This window comes from Anguilla rostrata, chromosome 4 (genome assembly GCF_018555375.3).
Source record: "Anguilla rostrata isolate EN2019 chromosome 4, ASM1855537v3, whole genome shotgun sequence".
NCBI lineage: Eukaryota > Metazoa > Chordata > Actinopteri > Anguilliformes > Anguillidae > Anguilla > Anguilla rostrata.
This window is the reverse complement of record NC_057936.1, coordinates 48,463,857-48,481,167: the sequence shown is the minus strand read 5'-3', so window position 1 is coordinate 48,481,167 and position 17,311 is coordinate 48,463,857. Positions and strand designations below refer to the sequence as shown.

The following is a 17,311-nucleotide window of genomic DNA, read 5'->3' as shown; positions in this document are numbered from 1 at the left end:
GATATTATTCACCGCTATTGCAGTATATTTCTTGAAAAATAAATAAATAAAACTCTCCCGTGGGCTAAGTGGGTAAAAATATTAAACATATATTTGAAATATATTTCAATTTGTTCTATGTAAATACAGGATGATTAGAATTTTGCTCAGGGCCTCCCTGTGAGGGAAGGTGTAGTTAGGAATGCTTGTAGGGTCCTTTTCCTTTATAAAGAATGTGAACTACCCTTTCCCACCAGCAACATGGTTTCTATGCCAGGCACTGCGGTAAACCCACACCTAACTTATATCTTGGATCAGCTTGGGTTGAGCGACTACACTGCTTGGGCTAAGTGACTGCACTGCTTGTGCTGAGTGAGGGCACTGCTTGTGCTGAGTGAGGGCACTGCTTGTGCTGAGTGAGGGCACTGCTTGTGCTGAGTGAGGGCACTGCTTGTGCTGAGTGAGGGCACTGCTTGTGCTGAGTGAGGGCACTGCTTGTGCTGAGTGAGGGCACTGCTTGTGCTGAGTGAGGGCACTGCTTGTGCTGAGTGAGGGCACTGCTTGGGCTGAGTGTGGGCACTGCTTGTGCTGAGTGTGGGCACTACTTGAGCTCAGTGAAGGCACTGCTTTGGCTGAGTGTGGGCACTGCTTTGGCTGAGTGAGTGCACTGCTTGAGCTCAGTGAAGGCACTGCTTGCGGATTTCAGCTTTGGTGGTGTACTGTTTTTGGTTGCACACAGTTCTGCTTCCCCTTTTTGTTTCCGTTAGTTCTGTTCCCCGTTGGCCGTCCCCTGACTCTTCCGAGATGTGTGCGTGCACACATTCCCCATATTTATCACCCTGAGGTTGTGCCGTGCCTTAAGGCGAGTGATCAGGGAAATGAGGGTAGATTGTATTTGTGCTATTATAATGTCGGCGTTGGCGCTGCAGATCTTTATAAAGGCCTTCGAGGGGCTTGGGGGTGGAGCTGTGGGGGGATGGAGCACATCATCCATGAGAACCCTGGGTCTCTATGGCAACAGATATCTCTCTTTATCTTCACATTAAAAGGTGGAAAAGCGGCAGGTTGGCTGAGGGAGAATTCGTAGGAGGCCCGCTCTACTCGGGAATCATTTCACACGATATAGAACGAGTTACGGCAGGAGCTTATTTTGGAGAGGAGCCGTTTGATTCGTCCCCTTTCAGAGTGCACTGGGCTCATTCACTCCTGCTCTGAATACCCAGGTCATCTTCTATCTCTGCTGTGGACAGAGCTTCCTATGGTGCTATTAAAAGAAACCTGAGGTTCGGGCCTGGAAACAGAAAGGCTTGTGTTCGTTAGCAGTCTGTGTCTGTCTGAAGGACACGGCTGCTCTGATGTTCTGAAGCCCACTCCATGATACCAGCGTGTGCAGTATGAGCTCACTTCCAAGAAGCAGCTTGAATGTTTCAATTTGTAGAGAAATTCTTTGGCAAGTCTGTTCTTCTTTCCCACATATTAACATTGCTTTGTTTATCAAAAGGGTATTCAGGTCTAGTTTTATTAGCCGCGACCGCAGCTCTATAGCTCTGTCGGTCGGTCGGTTGGTCCACAAAAAGTGTCCCACCCCATAACGGCCACAGTTTTCGCCCCAGGAGGCTGAAATTTGGCATGGAAGTCGGTCACGACCGAAGGTAGAGCTGACTAACTTTCAGGCCGATGACCAAGAGGGGCGGGCGATGGCGTGGCCTATACAAAAGGCCATAACTCCGAATGGATTTGCAGATTTGCACAAAAGTTTGTGGAAGGCTGGTCATGAGACAAGAAGAGTCACGGTTGTGGAGGGTGTGTGCGTGGATGCATGCACACATGGATGCATGCGCGTGTGCGGATTCGCGCTTGTTACAGTTCTGTAGAGTTATATTTTTCATCCAGGGGTCATAAAATTTCAGAAACATTTTTCTCAGTGAATAGCTCAAACGCCTGACTAACATCACTTTAAACATTTCACTATCTTATTTTTTTTATTTTGATGAGTTTATTGGGAGAGGGAGAATGTGCTGACTGATATGTTCTTAGACTTCCGCATCACATTTTGGAAGTGGTCTGTTTTAATTTTTCGGCTGAGCGTCTGTCCCTTCCGTGCACCGGTGCCATTGTCAGTGGTGTGCTGAACGGCTGAACGCGATTTTATTTGTTTGGTTTAAGTCTTTGGGGCGAGACATCTGTTTTGAAAGGGCCTCCCTGAGCAATTTACTGTGTCCTGGGTAATTTCACTTTCCTGTGGACTTGGTGGTAATAGCAGTCTCCAGTGGGCAAATAAAGCAGTCCGAGTGATTCAGAGCTCACAAAGCAAAAAATGAGGAAAAAAAGAAAGTGTTGCGGATGATTTGAGGCACATTTTTGCATGCAAACTGGGACATTTCCTTGAGAGATTAGCCTCGTTAATTGTAGCCCTCCAGGATAGCTGGCTATCTGTACGAGGGAGGACGGGAAGGTCGACCCCAGACAGGCACGCAGCTTTGGTCAAATCTCTTTGCGTGATTCAGTTAACACCGGGATGCTTAACCTGGGAGGTGGAGGACGCTGAAAAATTAGAGGCAGTTCGCTGAAAGTGTAAAAACGGCTCCCCCTGCACCCCTTAAGCTCTGGGTCTAGCACAACCCAACACTAATCTTTTCCCTAAACTGTGGAGCCTCACTCACGTGTAACAGAACTGCCTGTGGTAATAAAGTGGTCCCCTCAATACACTTAAGGGCAGTTTGAGTGCATTTAGGGGGCCACGTGCAACCCTGATGGGAGTTTGAAGCTTTTAGCATTGCTGGAATGCTTCGGAGAGGATTATGTGGTTGAAAGTAAATAATGAAACGTGTGACCCACTCTCATAATGAAAGAGAAACTTACCTCACTATTAATTTTTCAGTGTAAGATTGCTGAAAACATGTGCATAATGCTGACCGGTGCCCCCACACTGAGGGTAGGCCCCCAGCTCAGGGCATTCTCTGTGTGACTAGTGCCCCGGCTGTGGTTCCAGATACCTGAATCATCAGACTGGCAAGCTTCTCCTCTGTCTCTTAGCTCTACCGGCTACCCAGTGACAGAGATAGGCTATGAGTCACGTTAAATCGTTAGGCTAGGGCCGGAGGCAGGAAGGTGACAAAGAAAGGGCGCAGCGCTCGAAATGTTCTGACAAGCAACCGAGGAGAAAAACAAGGGGTTTGCACGGCCATTTGAACTGGGTCATTAAGCACCGAGGCGGGGGGGGGGGGGGGGGGCACGACTCTGAATCACACCGGAGTGTTTCATTAAAACCTCCTCTCTCGTTCGTCCTCTCCAGATCGACATCGAGGTCAATGGGGAGCCGGTGGATTTGCACATGAAACTGGGGGACAACGGAGAGGCCTTCTTCGTCCAGGAAACCGCGGAGGAAAATGTGAGCATCCGCCCGGTCTCCTAAATCCGACGTGCTTCGGAACCGCTGTTATTTTCAATGGCCAGTGTCCACACTGGTGCGGATATGACTCTTACTTTGAAATATTTGTAGAAGAAATTTGCTTTTATTTAAATGTCAGTTTTTCACAGCATATTTTTTGATATCTCTTGACCGAAAGCTGCATTCAGCTGAAGGTAAGGCTCTGGATGCTAGCCTAGGCCTACAGTCAGGAAGGTCTGATGTGAATCAGTGCGAGCGTTTGTTCAGGCGGGCGTCTTCATTATGCCTGGGGAAATTCCAAATATAGCTACGGACGCAGGCTCTGCACGACCGGGCTAAAACTGCGCAGCACACACACACGTTCTGGTCCCAGGCCACACGGGCTGTGCTCCAAACTGCACAGCTTTCACATAAACATGTACAGGCAGCAGCGGCACTCTATTTATATAAAGTACGAGCACGCAGTTTAATGTACACACTGCCTGCACAGTGCTGTCAGTATTTTCAGATATATTTAGGTATTAATAGACTTTTCTCGAGCCTGCAGCTGTTGTACGTTTATACATTGTTGTACATTGTTGTACTGTTCTATATTTAAATTCTTTGTTTAATTCTTTGTATGTGCTATGTCGTGACCTTCAAAGTTTGCTTACGTTAATCGCGACTGGCGAACGCCATCTAGGTCTTAGTTGTGATTGGTTGAGTCTAAGGCATTTCCATATGTCACAGTGCATATCCTGTATATTTTGAGATAAATGCGTGTGGCGTCTCCTGACGCTATTTGTTTCACGGTTACCCAGGAGATTGTCCCCGCCCACCTGGCCACCTCCCCCATCCCCACGGAGGAGCAGGTGTTCTGGAGCCTGGAGCCGGGCCTGGGGCAGGGCCCGGAGGAGAGCGGCGGCCCCCCCCAGGGCGCCGTGTCGGTGAAGAAGAAGAAGAGGAGGAAGAAGAAGCACAAAGCCGACCCCCGCAGGGAGGAGCAGACCCCCCCGGCAGCCGGCGGCGAGGAGATCTTCGAGATGGACATGAGCTCCGATGACGAGCACGGCCCGCACACCAGGTGAGCGGCTGACCGCCGGAGGACCGGGTCGAGGCCCTGGTCGACCGCGTTGTCGAACCGCATCGTTGACCGTGTGATTGACCGCATCGTTGACCGTGTGATCGACCGCATCGCTGACCGTGTGATCGACTGCATCGCTGACCGTGTGATCGACCGCATCGCTGACCGTGTGATTGACCGCATCCCTGACTGTGTGATCGACTGCATCGCTGACCGTGTGATTGACCGCATCGTTGACCGTGTGATCGACCGCATCGCTGACCGTGTGATCGACCGCATCGCTGACCGTGTGATTGACCGCATCCCTGACTGTGTGATCGACCGCATCCCTGACCGTGTGATTGAGCGCATCCCTGACCGTGTGATTGACCGCATCCCTGACCGTGTGATTGACCGCATCCCTGACTGTGTGATTGACCGCATCCCTGACCGTGTGATTGAGCGCATCGCTGACCGTGTGATTGACCGCATCCCTGACTGTGTGATTGAGCGCATCGCTGACCGTGTGATCGACCGCATCCCTGACCGTGTGATTGACCGCATCCCTGACTGTGTGATCGACCGCATCCCTGACCGTGTGATTGACCGCATCCCTGACTGTGTGATCGACTGCATCGCTGACCGTGTGATCGACCGCATCGCTGACCGTGTGATCGACCGCATCGCTGACCGTGTGATCGACCGCATCGCTGACCGTGTGATCGACCGCATCGCTGACCGTGTGATCGACCGCATCACTGACCGTGTGATCGACTGCATCGCTGACCGTGTGATTGACCGCATCGCTGACCGTGTGATTGACCGCATCCCTGACCGTGTGATTGAGCGCATCCCTGACTGTGTGATCGACTGCATCGCTGACCGTGTGATCGACCGCATTGCTGACCGTGTGATCGACCGCATCGCTAACCTTGTGATTGACCGCATCGCTGACCGTTTGATCGACCGCATCGCTGACCGTGTGATCGACCGCATCGCTGACCGTGTGATCGAGCGCATCGCTGACCGTGTGATCGACTGCATCGCTGACCGTGTGATCGACCGCATCGCTGACCGTGTGATCGAGCGCATCGCTGACCGTGTGATCGAGCGCATCGCTGACCGTGTGATCGACCGCATCGCTGACCGTGTGACTGACCGCATCGCTGACCGTGTGACTGACCGCATCGCTGACCGTGTGATCGACCGCATCGCTGACCGTGTGATCGACCGCATCGCTGACCGTGTGATCGAGCGCATCGCTGACCGTGTGATCGACCGCATCGCTGACCGTGTGACTGACCGCATCGCTGACCGTGTGATCGACCGCATCGCTGACCGTTTGTTCGACCGCATCGCTGACCGTTTGTTCGACCGCATTGCTGACCGTGTGATCGAGCGCATCGCTGACCACGCCTTTCCGTGTTCTTGCTTCAGGGCGTCTTCGTTCATAGCAGTGAAGGAGCCGGAGTACAAGCAGCACCCCGTCCTCCACTCCCTGGACAGCTACCCTTTCTCTGACGGAGACTGGTCCCCCACAGACAGGTGTGCTTCTGTTATTACTGTCACGCTCACACAGTGTGACACTGTGCAGTGCTGACTCAGACAAGTGTGTTTTCTTATTACCATCATACTCACACAGTGACACTGTGCAGTGCTGGCAGGAGAGGGACTGTGTTTATGGGACCTAGTTTGCGAGCACTGACAGAGTTTACAACATGTTGTAAAAAATCTTTATGACTAAGCAAATCACAGAACCGCTATGGCTGTATCTACCTAAGCAGTGTTGCAGTCAGTCTTATCTATTCTGTGTACGTTTGTGTGTGTGTGCGCGCGCGTGTGTGCGTGTGTATTACCCCTCTAGCCGGGTCCTGTTAGAGCCCTCCTCTCCAAAGAGTGACTCTGAGCTGCTGGTGAAGCCCTCAGAGACCCTGCTCCGGAATGAGTCCCACATGCAGTGGACCTGGGGCGAGTTCCCAGAATCCACCAGGGTGAGGCCTTCTGTCCGTATCGTCTTATTTTGTTTAAAATTTTGTTTATCGTCTTATTATTTTTAAAGAGATCTTCATTTATTGTGTGGGGAGAACTAACTGTAGATGGCTTAAACTGTTAAAGAAAATGTACTCTCCTTCTGTGTGAGTTATTTCTAAGATGAGATTTGATATCAGCATTGAAAAAAACAGAAAAAAAAACAACACAGCTGAAAACCCGCCACTCTTTTCAGGTGGCTAAGAAGGAGAAGCCGGAGCTGCTGAAGATGGTGACCATCACCCCGACGGAGAGCACGCACTTCCGCGTCATCCTCAGCTCCGAGGCCATGGAGACGGACGGACTGCAGGGCGTGGTGGACCCCGTCTGTGCCATCGTCAAGCCCGAGCCCCGCACCCCCCTCTCCCCCGGGCTGCCGTCCGCCATGGCCACCTCCACCCCCACCGCCTCCGCCCCCGACCCCGCCCCCGACTCTGCCCCCGACCCCGACCCCGCCCCCGCCACCGTCATCCACATCCCTGGGGACATGGGCGACGCCTGTGCTGAGACGAAGCCCTGCTCCAAGACCGACTCCCCGTCCAAGAAGAAAGGTGAGCAACCGGCGCTCTCATTCAGACCCAGTCTCTCAGAGCGAGCGGCGCTCTCATTCAGACCCAGTCTCTCAGAGCGAGCGGCGCTCTCACTCAGACCCAGTCTCTCAGAGCGGCGCTCTCATTCAGACCCAGTCTCTCAGAGCGAGCGGCGCTCTCATTCAGACCCAGTCTCTCAGAGCGAGCGGCGCTCTCGTTCAGACCCAGTCTCTCAGAGCGAGCGGCGCTCTCATTCAGACCCAGTCTCTCAGAGCGAGCGGCGCTCTCATTCAGACCCAGTCTCTCAGAGCGAGCGGCGCTCTCATTCAGACCCAGTCTTTCAGAGCGACCGGCGCTCTCATTCAGACCCAGTCTCTCAGAGCGAGCGGCGCTCTCATTCAGACCCAGTCTCTCAGAGCGGCGCTCTCATTCAGACCCAGTCTCTCAGAGCGGCGCTCTCATTCAGACCCAGTCTCTCAGAGCGGCGCTCTCATTCAGACCCAGTCTCTCAGAGCGAGCGGCGCTCTCATTCAGACCCAGTCTCTCAGAGCGAGCGGCGCTCTCATTCAGACCCAGTCTCTCAGAGCGAGCGGCGCTCTCATTCAGACCCAGTCTCTCAGAGCGAGCGGCGCTCTCATTCAGACCCAGTCTCTCAGAGCGAGCGGCGCTCTCATTCAGACCCAGTCTCTCAGAGCGAGCGGCGCTCTCATTCAGACCCAGTCTCTCAGAACGGCGCTCTCATTCAGACCCAGTCTCTCAGAGCGGCGCTCTCATTCAGACCCAGTCTCTCAGAGCGGCGCTCTCATTCAGACCCAGTCTCTCAGAGCGAGCGGCGCTCTCATTCAGACCCAGTCTCTCAGAGCGAGCGGCGCTCTCATTCAGACCCAGTCTCTCAGAGCGAGCGGCGCTCTCATTCAGACCCAGTCTCTCAGAGCGGCGCTCTCATTCAGACCCAGTCTCTCAGAGCGGCGCTCTCATTCAGACCCAGTCTCTCAGAGCGAGCGGCGCTCTCATTCAGACCCAGTCTCTCAGAGCGAGCGGCGCTCTCATTCAGACCCAGTCTCTCAGAGCGAGCGGCGCTCTCATTCAGACCCAGTCTCTCAGAGCGGCGCTCTCATTCAGACCCAGTCTCTCAGAGCGAGCGGCGCTCTCATTCAGACCCAGTCTCTCAGAGCGAGCGGCGCTCTCATTCAGACCCAGTCTCTCAGAGCGAGCGGCGCTCTCATTCAGACCCAGTCTCTCAGAGCGAGCGGCGCTCTCATTCAGACCCAGTCTCTCAGAGCGAGCGGCGCTCTCATTCAGACCCAGTCTCTCAGAGCGAGCGGCGCTCTCATTCAGACCCAGTCTCTCAGAGCGAGCGGCGCTGTCATTCAGACCCAGTCTCTCAGAGCGGCGCTCTCATTCAGACCCAGTCTCTCAGAGCGAGCGGCGCTCTCATTCAGACCCAGTCTCTCAGAGCGAGCGGCGCTCTCATTCAGACCCAGTCTCTCAGAGCGGCGCTCTCATTCAGACCCAGTCTCTCAGAGCGAGCGGCGCTCTCATTCAGACCCAGTCTCTCAGAGCGAGCGGCGCTCTCATTCAGACCCAGTCTCTCAGAGCGAGCGGCGCTCTCATTCAGACCCAGTCTCTCAGAGCGAGCGGCGCTCTCATTCAGACCCAGTCTCTCAGAGCGAGCGGCGCTCTCATTCAGACCCAGTCTCTCAGAGCGAGCGGCGCTCTCATTCAGACCCAGTCTCTCAGAGCGAGCGGCGCTCTCATTCAGACCCAGTCTCTCAGAGCGAGCGGCGCTCTCATTCAGACCCAGTCTCTCAGAGCGAGCGGCGCTCTCATTCAGACCCAGTCTCTCAGAGCGAGCGGCGCTCTCATTCAGACCCAGTCTCTCAGAGCGAGCGGCGCTCTCATTCAGACCCAGTCTCTCAGAGCGAGCGGCGCTCTCATTCAGACCCAGTCTCTCAGAGCGGCGCTCTCATTCAGACCCAGTCTCTCAGAGCGAGCGGCGCTCTCATTCAGACCCAGTCTCTCAGAGCGAGCGGCGCTCTCATTCAGACCCAGTCTCTCAGAGCGAGCGGCGCTCTCATTCAGACCCAGTCTCTCAGAGCGGCGCTCTCATTCAGACCCAGTCTCTCAGAGCGAGCGGCGCTGTCATTCAGACCCAGTCCTCCAGAGCGGCGCTCTCATTCAGACCCAGTCTCTCAGAGCGAGCGGCGCTCTCATTCAGACCCAGTCTCTCAGAGCGAGCGGCGCTCTCATTCAGACCCAGTCTCTCAGAGCGAGCGGCGCTCTCATTCAGACCCAGTCTCTCAGAGCGAGCGGCGCTCTCATTCAGACCCAGTCTCTCAGACTGCGGTGAGGCACCCGCCCGGCTTGCATTGTTTACGCATTTCTGTCATCCAAGATAAGAACAAATGAGGTCGAAGCGCAGCTGCAGCCCTGCAAATAATGGCCGTGATAACGGCGTGTGGTTTAGACGGCGGCTGGCTGTCCTTATCGGATCCTGGCTGCCAGCAGCGTGTTGAATACACATGTGCTCGGAGGGGCAGTCCAGGTCTGTATTTGAAAGTGCAGGCATCTGTTCTCCTTCTTTAAGCATGTGGGCATAAAGGATGGATGAAGTATCTCCACCGTGGGGAAAGTGGCCTTCATGTGATCTCAAGCGCTCATAGAGTGGGAACCGGCTGCTGGAGGATGTTGACAGGAAGGAAGTGGCATGACGGCTGGGGGAATTCTCGCTCACTTCTGAGAACATTTTTGGTACATTTCTTCCTGTCAGCGTTTCCTTTGTCTCCTTTGAGTTGTTTTCTGGCTGTTCTTTATACGGGCCAGCGGGCCGAGCAAAAACAAAAGGCAGACGAAACGGATGAACGCAAGCAGCCCTGTGTATTGTCGGCGTTTCAGATAAAGGTCTGTAACCACGCCCGCCCTTGTCTGTCTTAGGTGTTCAGAAGAGGAGTCAGCACCAGGGCCCTGAGGATATCTACCTTGACGATCTGAATGAACTTGAACCTGAAGTGGTTGCACGCTACTTTCCTAAGAGGTACCCATCATGCCACGCACCCCAGAAATCCACCCCACACAATAAAGGAAACCCCACCACTGTCACTGCAGACACAATATTTTACTAAACAGCCCTTTTGTGATGTTGGTTATATTTTCTCATAACCATTGTTCATGCCACATGTGGACTTTGCCTTTGGGGAGGTGCAGTATAGCAGAAATGACACAAGTATACCCCATTTGGTCTGTAGCTCAGTGCAGGGTCTATGCACCATGCTCACCATTAGCTTGGCTAACCTTAGCTCAGTGCAGATTCAATGCACAGTGCAGACCATTAGCACAGCTGATCTTAGCTCAATGCAGATTCCATGCACAGTGCAGACCATTAGCATGGCTTACCTTAGCTCAGTGCAGATTCCATGCACAGTGCAGACTGTTAGCATGGCTAACCTTAGCTCAGTGTAGATTCCATGCACAGTACAGAACGTTAGCATGGCTAACCTTAGCTCAGTGCAGATTCCATGCACAGTGCAGACCGTTAGCACAGCTGATCTTAGCTCAATGCAGATTCCATGCACAGTGCAGACCGTTAGCATGGCTAACCTTAGATCAATACAGATTCCATGCAGTGCAGACCGTTAGCACTGCTGATCTCAGCTCAATGCAGATTCCATGCACAGTGCAGACCGTTAGCATGGCTAACCTTAGATCAATACAGATTCCATGCACAGCGCAGACCGTTAGCACTGCTGATCTTACCACAATACAGATTCCATGCACAGTGCAGACAGTTAGCATGACTAAACTTAGCTCAATACAGATTCCGTGCACAGTGCAGACTGTTAGCATGGCTAACCTTAGTTCAATATAGATTCCAAGCACAGTGCAGACCATTAGCATGGCTAGCCTTAGCTCAAAACAGATTCCATGCCCACTGCTGACCGCTAGCATGGTTAATCAGTGCACAATGCAGAATCCACACACAGTGCAGATGGTTAGCAGGGCTAACCTTAGCTCAATGCAGATTCCATGCACGGTGCAGACCGTTAGCGTGGTCGTGTGTGTTGCAGTGAGACAGACCACGTTCCCAAACACTGGATGGAGACGGACCTGCGCTCCGGGTCCCAGTCCCCGCAGTCCGTGGGCAGCGCGGCGGCCGACAGCGGGACAGAGTGCCTGTCGGACTCCGCCAGCGACCTGCCGGACGTCACCCTGTCGCTCTGCGGCGGCCTGAGCGAGAACTCGGACATCGCCAAAGGTGAGAGACAGGGCCCTGGCATGCCTGTCCCAGAACTGGCTCTGTGGGAAGCTGTGCACCCATTTTACAGTTTGAAGTAGACCTCTTACAGTTTGCAGAGAACAGAAGCTGCACTCGCCTCCAGTGAAAGTGATTTGTTGTGCTGAGGTTGGCCTAGGTTCTAAGGTTCTAAGGTTCTAAGCCTGGGATCTGGCTCTGGGGTGTCCCAGTTAAAGGGTCTGTTTTTTCTGCGGCATGGCCCTGCTGAAGAGCACAGGCAGGGGTCTTCTTACATGGGTATAGGTTCTGTAATGGCAGGGCCTCTAGGACACCATTCAGAATATGCTTTTGCTGTCTGTCTGAGAGAAAAGCTAGAGTAAATAGGACTTCTTTCTTAGTGGAGATTCCATTAATTATTGTAATTTAACAAGTTTTTTTTTTTTTTTTGTTTATTTCACAGAAAAATTCATGCAGCATATCATCACATATAATGAATTTTCTGAAAATCCAGCCATTATTGACAATCCCAATCTGGTTGTAAAGATTGCAAATAGGTAAGTCATCATTTACATATTCAATTTTGTTTATTTACTATAACATAGTACATAAAACAGTTCACTATTTATTCAGTTCTAGCAGTGTTTTCGTGTTGATGTATTATTCAGTGGGTGCTTCCCTCAGTTCATGCCTCTTTTGCAGGTATTACAACTGGACATTGGCAGCACCATTAATACTGAGCTTGCAGGCATTTCAGAAGAACCTGCCCAAGGTAGGTCTCACCTCTGTATGTGTGCAGGGCTCCAGGCTAACTTTTTACATTGGTTGCACTGGTGCGCCTATCTTTTTCATTTAGGTGCACCAGCACATAATTCAGGTGCACCCAAAATTTTTCACTATGCCTTTTGGCGCCGCAATAATACATTTTAAGCGTTACCTTTTTTGTCAGTTCCCATACACATTGATAATTTCTTAACACATTATGTAAATGATTGTAAACAGGAATAAAGGTGCAGATAAATGTTTTTTCTTTATTTGAATCACATCACAAACTAGAAATCTCAATAACCTCAATTGTTTAAAAAATGAGCTTAAAAAGTACTGACGTTTAAAGTGCTTGACAAACTCAAATAAATAAATCAAACTCAAATAACTCAAACAAAAGTGTGCGAGTGTGGAGGAGTACAGGGCGCGGTTTCACACATACACGCCTTATTTTTTTTTTTCTCCACCTGCATTCACCGAAGAAGAATATCAGGGTTAGAGCCAATCAGAGGCAGAGTAGGGGCGGGTCTTCGCAGAATGCGGGTGGGAAAAAAAAATAACACTACACACATACACACACTGTACTACCACGGAGTATTAGGGCCACATTGAGGGAAAAAAAAATTCTGAGATTTCGAGAATAAGGTTGTAACATTATGAGAATAAAGTTATAGTATTATGAGAATAAAGTTGCAATTTAATGAGAATAAAGTCATAATATTTGAAGAAAAAAAGTCGTAATTTAACGAGAACAAAACAATATAATTTTTAGGAAAATATATTACCAGCAACCAACAAAACGGGCGAGAGGACAGTCTAATGGCAGCCTGAAACTGCAATTTCCTCCAAGTCCGTGTGGTTCTTTCTTCGGAACAGACAGTTTCTTGCACAATCTTTTCAAGGTCCTGATACTTCTGATAATGTGGCGCTGATGTGCCAAAAGATCAAGTATTTCGTTATTTGTGAAACCTATACTAAAGTATAACTTCACAAAATGCTCCACCTTCCTCATTTTAACGCAGGCGGCAGCCTAAAGTACGACTTTATTCTCGTAATATTATGACTTTTTTTCTCGTAAAATTACGACATTATTCTCGTAATATTACGACCTTATTCTCGAAATCTCCGAATTTTTTTTCCCTCAGTGTGACCCTCGTCGTAACACACGGAGACGTCCTGCTAATTGTCAGGCGCACCGGTGCGACCAATGAAAATGTTTAGTTGCACTTGACAGACTTTTGGTCGCATGTGCGAGCAAAATGGTCGCACTCTGGAGCCTTGGTGCGTGTGCAGCTGTCTTTCCTTCTCGACTGCTGTACGCACTCATGCGCGCACGCATTTATTCCCCCCTCCTGCGATCCTCCTCAGACCACAGAGGAGGCCTGGGTGAAGGAGAAAATGCCAAAGAAGTCGGGCCGCTGGTGGTTCTGGCGAAAGAGAGCCGACAGCACGGTCAAACAGGTACGTGGTGAAACGGGTTTTAAAATGTTTAAACCTGACATTCATTCTCTGTTTTGGGCATCACGATGTGTATAGTAAACTTGGTTATGTTATACATTTGTGCTCCTTTGCTCAGTAAGTGGCTTAGCCGTAAGTCTCCTCTCTCTCACTGTCTCTCTCTCATGTTTTCTGTGTCCAGTCTGAGACCAAGCTGGAGGCACAAGTGTCACACATTGGAGGCCCCTCCCTCGCCCAGGAGAACCCCGCCCATCAGTGAGTCACTGCCCTGTCTGGGCCCCTCCCTCTGTTAGTCATACTGAGCGAGGGGCCCTTCACGTCAGATGCACATCTCTACTCCTTTCTCTAAAGGAGCCGTTGCTCAATCTGTGAGGTCACTGGTCTCCATGGTCACAGTAGTTCAACCAGCATAGTTTTTTTCAGAGATGGGCAGAACACACTGATATTCGATTGCATGGGAATTAGAAAAAAACCCAGCTTTCAGCCTTATGAAGGGCCTTGTACAGGCATTCTTTGATTTGTAATTTCATGTAGAACAGAGGTAAAAAAAATATGTATATATATATATATATATATATATATATATGTATTCTTTTTTTTTTAATTAACTGAATGATTATTTATGTTTGTTTCAAATCTTGATTAGGATTTAATTACATTCCCTGACACTGACCAGATTATTGATAATACATGAGGAAACTGCTTCAGTGAAAATTTTGATTCAGCTAAAAGAAGGTTTCAGTATGAATTAAGTATTAAAACCTATTTTGATTTACTTGAGAATTTTTTGGTTTAATATGGCCCCTACCTACCTTGTAGTAATGCTGCCCCCTGCTGACCATATGCGAGACCACTACTGTGTGCATTGTTCCTGTAGAGCTCAGTCACAGCATGAAAGCAAATATTTGCATTGCTATTCATAGATCCTAATAGCTTTATTTCATCAGTTTGCTTAGGGTTATGACAGTTTCCTGTATACCTTCCTCTTCAGTATTTGTGAACCTTTGGACCTTTTGGTGAACATGCTGCAGTTGCCAGGGCTTTATTAAATGTGTAAATTTAGCAGGATGCTTGACTTGAGGATTTTCATGTCCCTGCACAGGCAAAAGGGCGAGGACTCATCCAGTGATGAGGAGTCAAAGGAGCTCAGTGCTGCTGCTCTGGCTGAGGGCCTGAGTCAGACCAGCATTCATTCCTACAAGAAGTCCCTGCGCCTCTCCTCTGACCAGATCGTAAGTCTGTCTTTATGCACACACACACACACACACACACACACACACACACACACACACAGACACATACACACACACTCTACATGTAAACATGCACACACAGACACACACTACACGTACAGATATGTACACACACATTCACACACTCACACACACATGCTCACTACATGTACAGACACATACACACACACTCACGTACACACGCGTACATATACTTCACGTACACACATGCACATACACAAAAACATGCAGTACATGTACACACACACACATGCTCACTATATGTAGACACACACTTTAGTCTTGTGCTGTGCAGGTGTTTCAGAGAAACAGACAGAGCTCATAACTATTATCGCAGGGTCAGAGAGTATCTTAACGTGGATGTCCGTTTGAAAGAGGTGCTGAGGTGCAAGTGTATTTTTTCTGGGAAGGAAGTCTGTTTCTGCATCCTGTGTGCGGACATGTCTCCCAAGCACACTAAAGTGACTCACTGTTGTGGGCCTGTATAGGCCTGGGGCTGCTGGGTCACAGTGTGATGTGTGTGGGCCAGATGAGGAGTGAGCAGCCATGTTGTAAGATCTGACCGTAATGAAGCTCAGCTTACACATGCACATGTCACGGGGTCTGTGGAAGCGTACTGAAACACAGACACAGGAGAGGTGCATGGTTAGTCACAAAGAACACTTTACATCTGGAGGAGGTTCTAATGGTGCCATCAGTTTGTGGTTTTCAATGTGAAGCCCAACTTAGGCCTACAGAGTAGAGACTTGGGAGACCACATCCTGCTGCCTGGAACACCTTGACGCTCCGCTGCTGACAGCCGCTCAGCCTCTCTGACTGTCTGTCTGTCTGTCTAACTTTCTCTGTCTGTCTGTCTCTGTCTGACTGTCTAACTGTCTTTGTCTGACTGTCTCTGTCTAACTGTCTTTGTCTGTCCCTGTCTGACTGTCTGTCTCTAATTGTCTCTGTCTGACTCTCTGTCTGTCTCTGTATGTCTGTCTGTTTCTGTCTGACTGTCTGTCTTTGTCTGACTGTCTCTGTCTAACTGTCTTTGTCTGTCTGACTGACTGTCTGTCTGTCTGTCTGTCTGCACGCAGGCCAGCCTGAAGCTGAAGGAGGGGCCGAACGACGTCACGTTCAGCATCACCACGCAGTACCAGGGCACCTGCCGCTGCGAGGGTACCATCTACCTGTGGAACTGGGACGACAAAGTCATCATCTCCGACATTGATGGCACCATCACCAAGTATGGAGCTCCTGCTACTGTGCTGCATGATGTGTTTGACCGTTTCATTAGCCAACAGATACACCAGTGCACTTGTGCAGTGTTTCACAGGGTTTCCCCTACTGCTGTGCCCTGATGCTTCTCTGTGATCATGTATAGCATTGAGTGACAAGAAGATTTTGTGATCCATGACCAGCTTTGGTCTGTAACGTAATGTGTAATGTGTCTGTAACGCTTGTTACCTCAGGTCTGATGTGTTCGGACAGATCCTTCCTCAGCTTGGTAAGGACTGGACCCACCAAGGCATTGCGAAGCTCTACCACTCAGTGCATGAGTAAGTATTTCATTCTCTCTCTCTCTCTCTCTCGCGTGCACCCACACACACACACACACACACACACACGCACACACACACAACGCACGCATTATAGGTGGGTCAACCCGCGGGAGGTACTGTTAAAAGCAGCAGGGTTCCATCGAGGTGCAGGCATCTGTGCTGATGAGATAGGCAGTTGTTTATTCACATGGCGGTTTGTGGGCAGGAAGCAGACAGGGGAGACAGGCCACACTCCATGGCCGTTACGCTGGGTGTATGACGTTCTCATTGGTTCATCTCTGATACAATGTACATGCAGTTAGCGCGGTTTGTCTGGAGCTAATTCCAGTTCTTACGTTCCTAAATAGAAAATGGTTTTCTTCACTGGGGAAAAAAAATCTAGTTTAAATGTTTCTTTACAACTTATTTGCACATGAATTTATTCACCCATTAATAGAGTGGGGAAAGTGGTGTGATGTCACTTTGGGGATTAAGCTTTTTCTCATGGCGGTTTAATTATTTTTGGCATTGTCTGCGCTATATTTAATCAAGGCTGCAGTGACTAATGAATGTTGTTGGAATGCATGGTTTTTGGAATCGCTGGAACTGTGATTTATTTAAAACGGGGATACTCGCATCTGGCCCTCAGGGCTGGTCTTCATTCTGCCTCTCTAATCAGGAAGTGATTTAAACATGACGCACCAGGTGAGTGCAATCTCTGGCCAATCAGAGGCATTATTTGGAATATGGTCTATGGACTATCAGACACGAGCGGAAACCAGCGGTACTGCTGACCTTGTGGGCCAAATCTGAGTGTCTCTGATTTTAACTTTGAAATGTCTACCTCATTTATATTTTAGTTGCAGATTCTGTAGCCTATTTGCAACTTTTCTACTGAACAGCCAGACCATTAATTCCATTTGCAGAAAATGCAGCGTGCCAGTTGTTTTTTTGCCAAGGCCTATTCTAAGCTGTATATACACTGAAAGCTAAATTGTAGTTGCTGCTGAATGTTTTATTTCTTTAAAAGCATTGGGAATCCAGAGCTAAAACGTTTCCATTTCAGACTTGTGGATATAAATACATTTTTAAATTGAGTGTTGGAAGTTAAGTTGGA

General features: G+C 49.9%; 1 protein-coding gene across 4 annotated transcripts in view; it reads left to right on the top strand.

The window, feature by feature from the left end:
* Positions 1–17,311, top strand: part of LOC135253518 (phosphatidate phosphatase LPIN2-like) — a 37,144-nt gene that overhangs the window by 15,361 nt on the left and 4,472 nt on the right. For all 4 annotated transcript variants that reach the window (XM_064332885.1, XM_064332887.1, XM_064332884.1 and 1 more), the window contains 14 exons: positions 3,275–3,370; positions 4,171–4,433; positions 5,850–5,957; positions 6,277–6,403; positions 6,637–6,991; positions 9,905–10,004; positions 11,035–11,222; positions 11,662–11,755; positions 11,901–11,970; positions 13,332–13,424; positions 13,603–13,676; positions 14,524–14,653; positions 15,751–15,899; positions 16,126–16,212. In XM_064332885.1, coding sequence (XP_064188955.1) covers positions 3,275–3,370; positions 4,171–4,433; positions 5,850–5,957; positions 6,277–6,403; positions 6,637–6,991; positions 9,905–10,004; positions 11,035–11,222; positions 11,662–11,755; positions 11,901–11,970; positions 13,332–13,424; positions 13,603–13,676; positions 14,524–14,653; positions 15,751–15,899; positions 16,126–16,212 — 1,934 coding nt within the window. The remainder of the gene's footprint in view (positions 1–3,274; positions 3,371–4,170; positions 4,434–5,849; positions 5,958–6,276; positions 6,404–6,636; positions 6,992–9,904; positions 10,005–11,034; positions 11,223–11,661; positions 11,756–11,900; positions 11,971–13,331; positions 13,425–13,602; positions 13,677–14,523; positions 14,654–15,750; positions 15,900–16,125; positions 16,213–17,311) is intronic.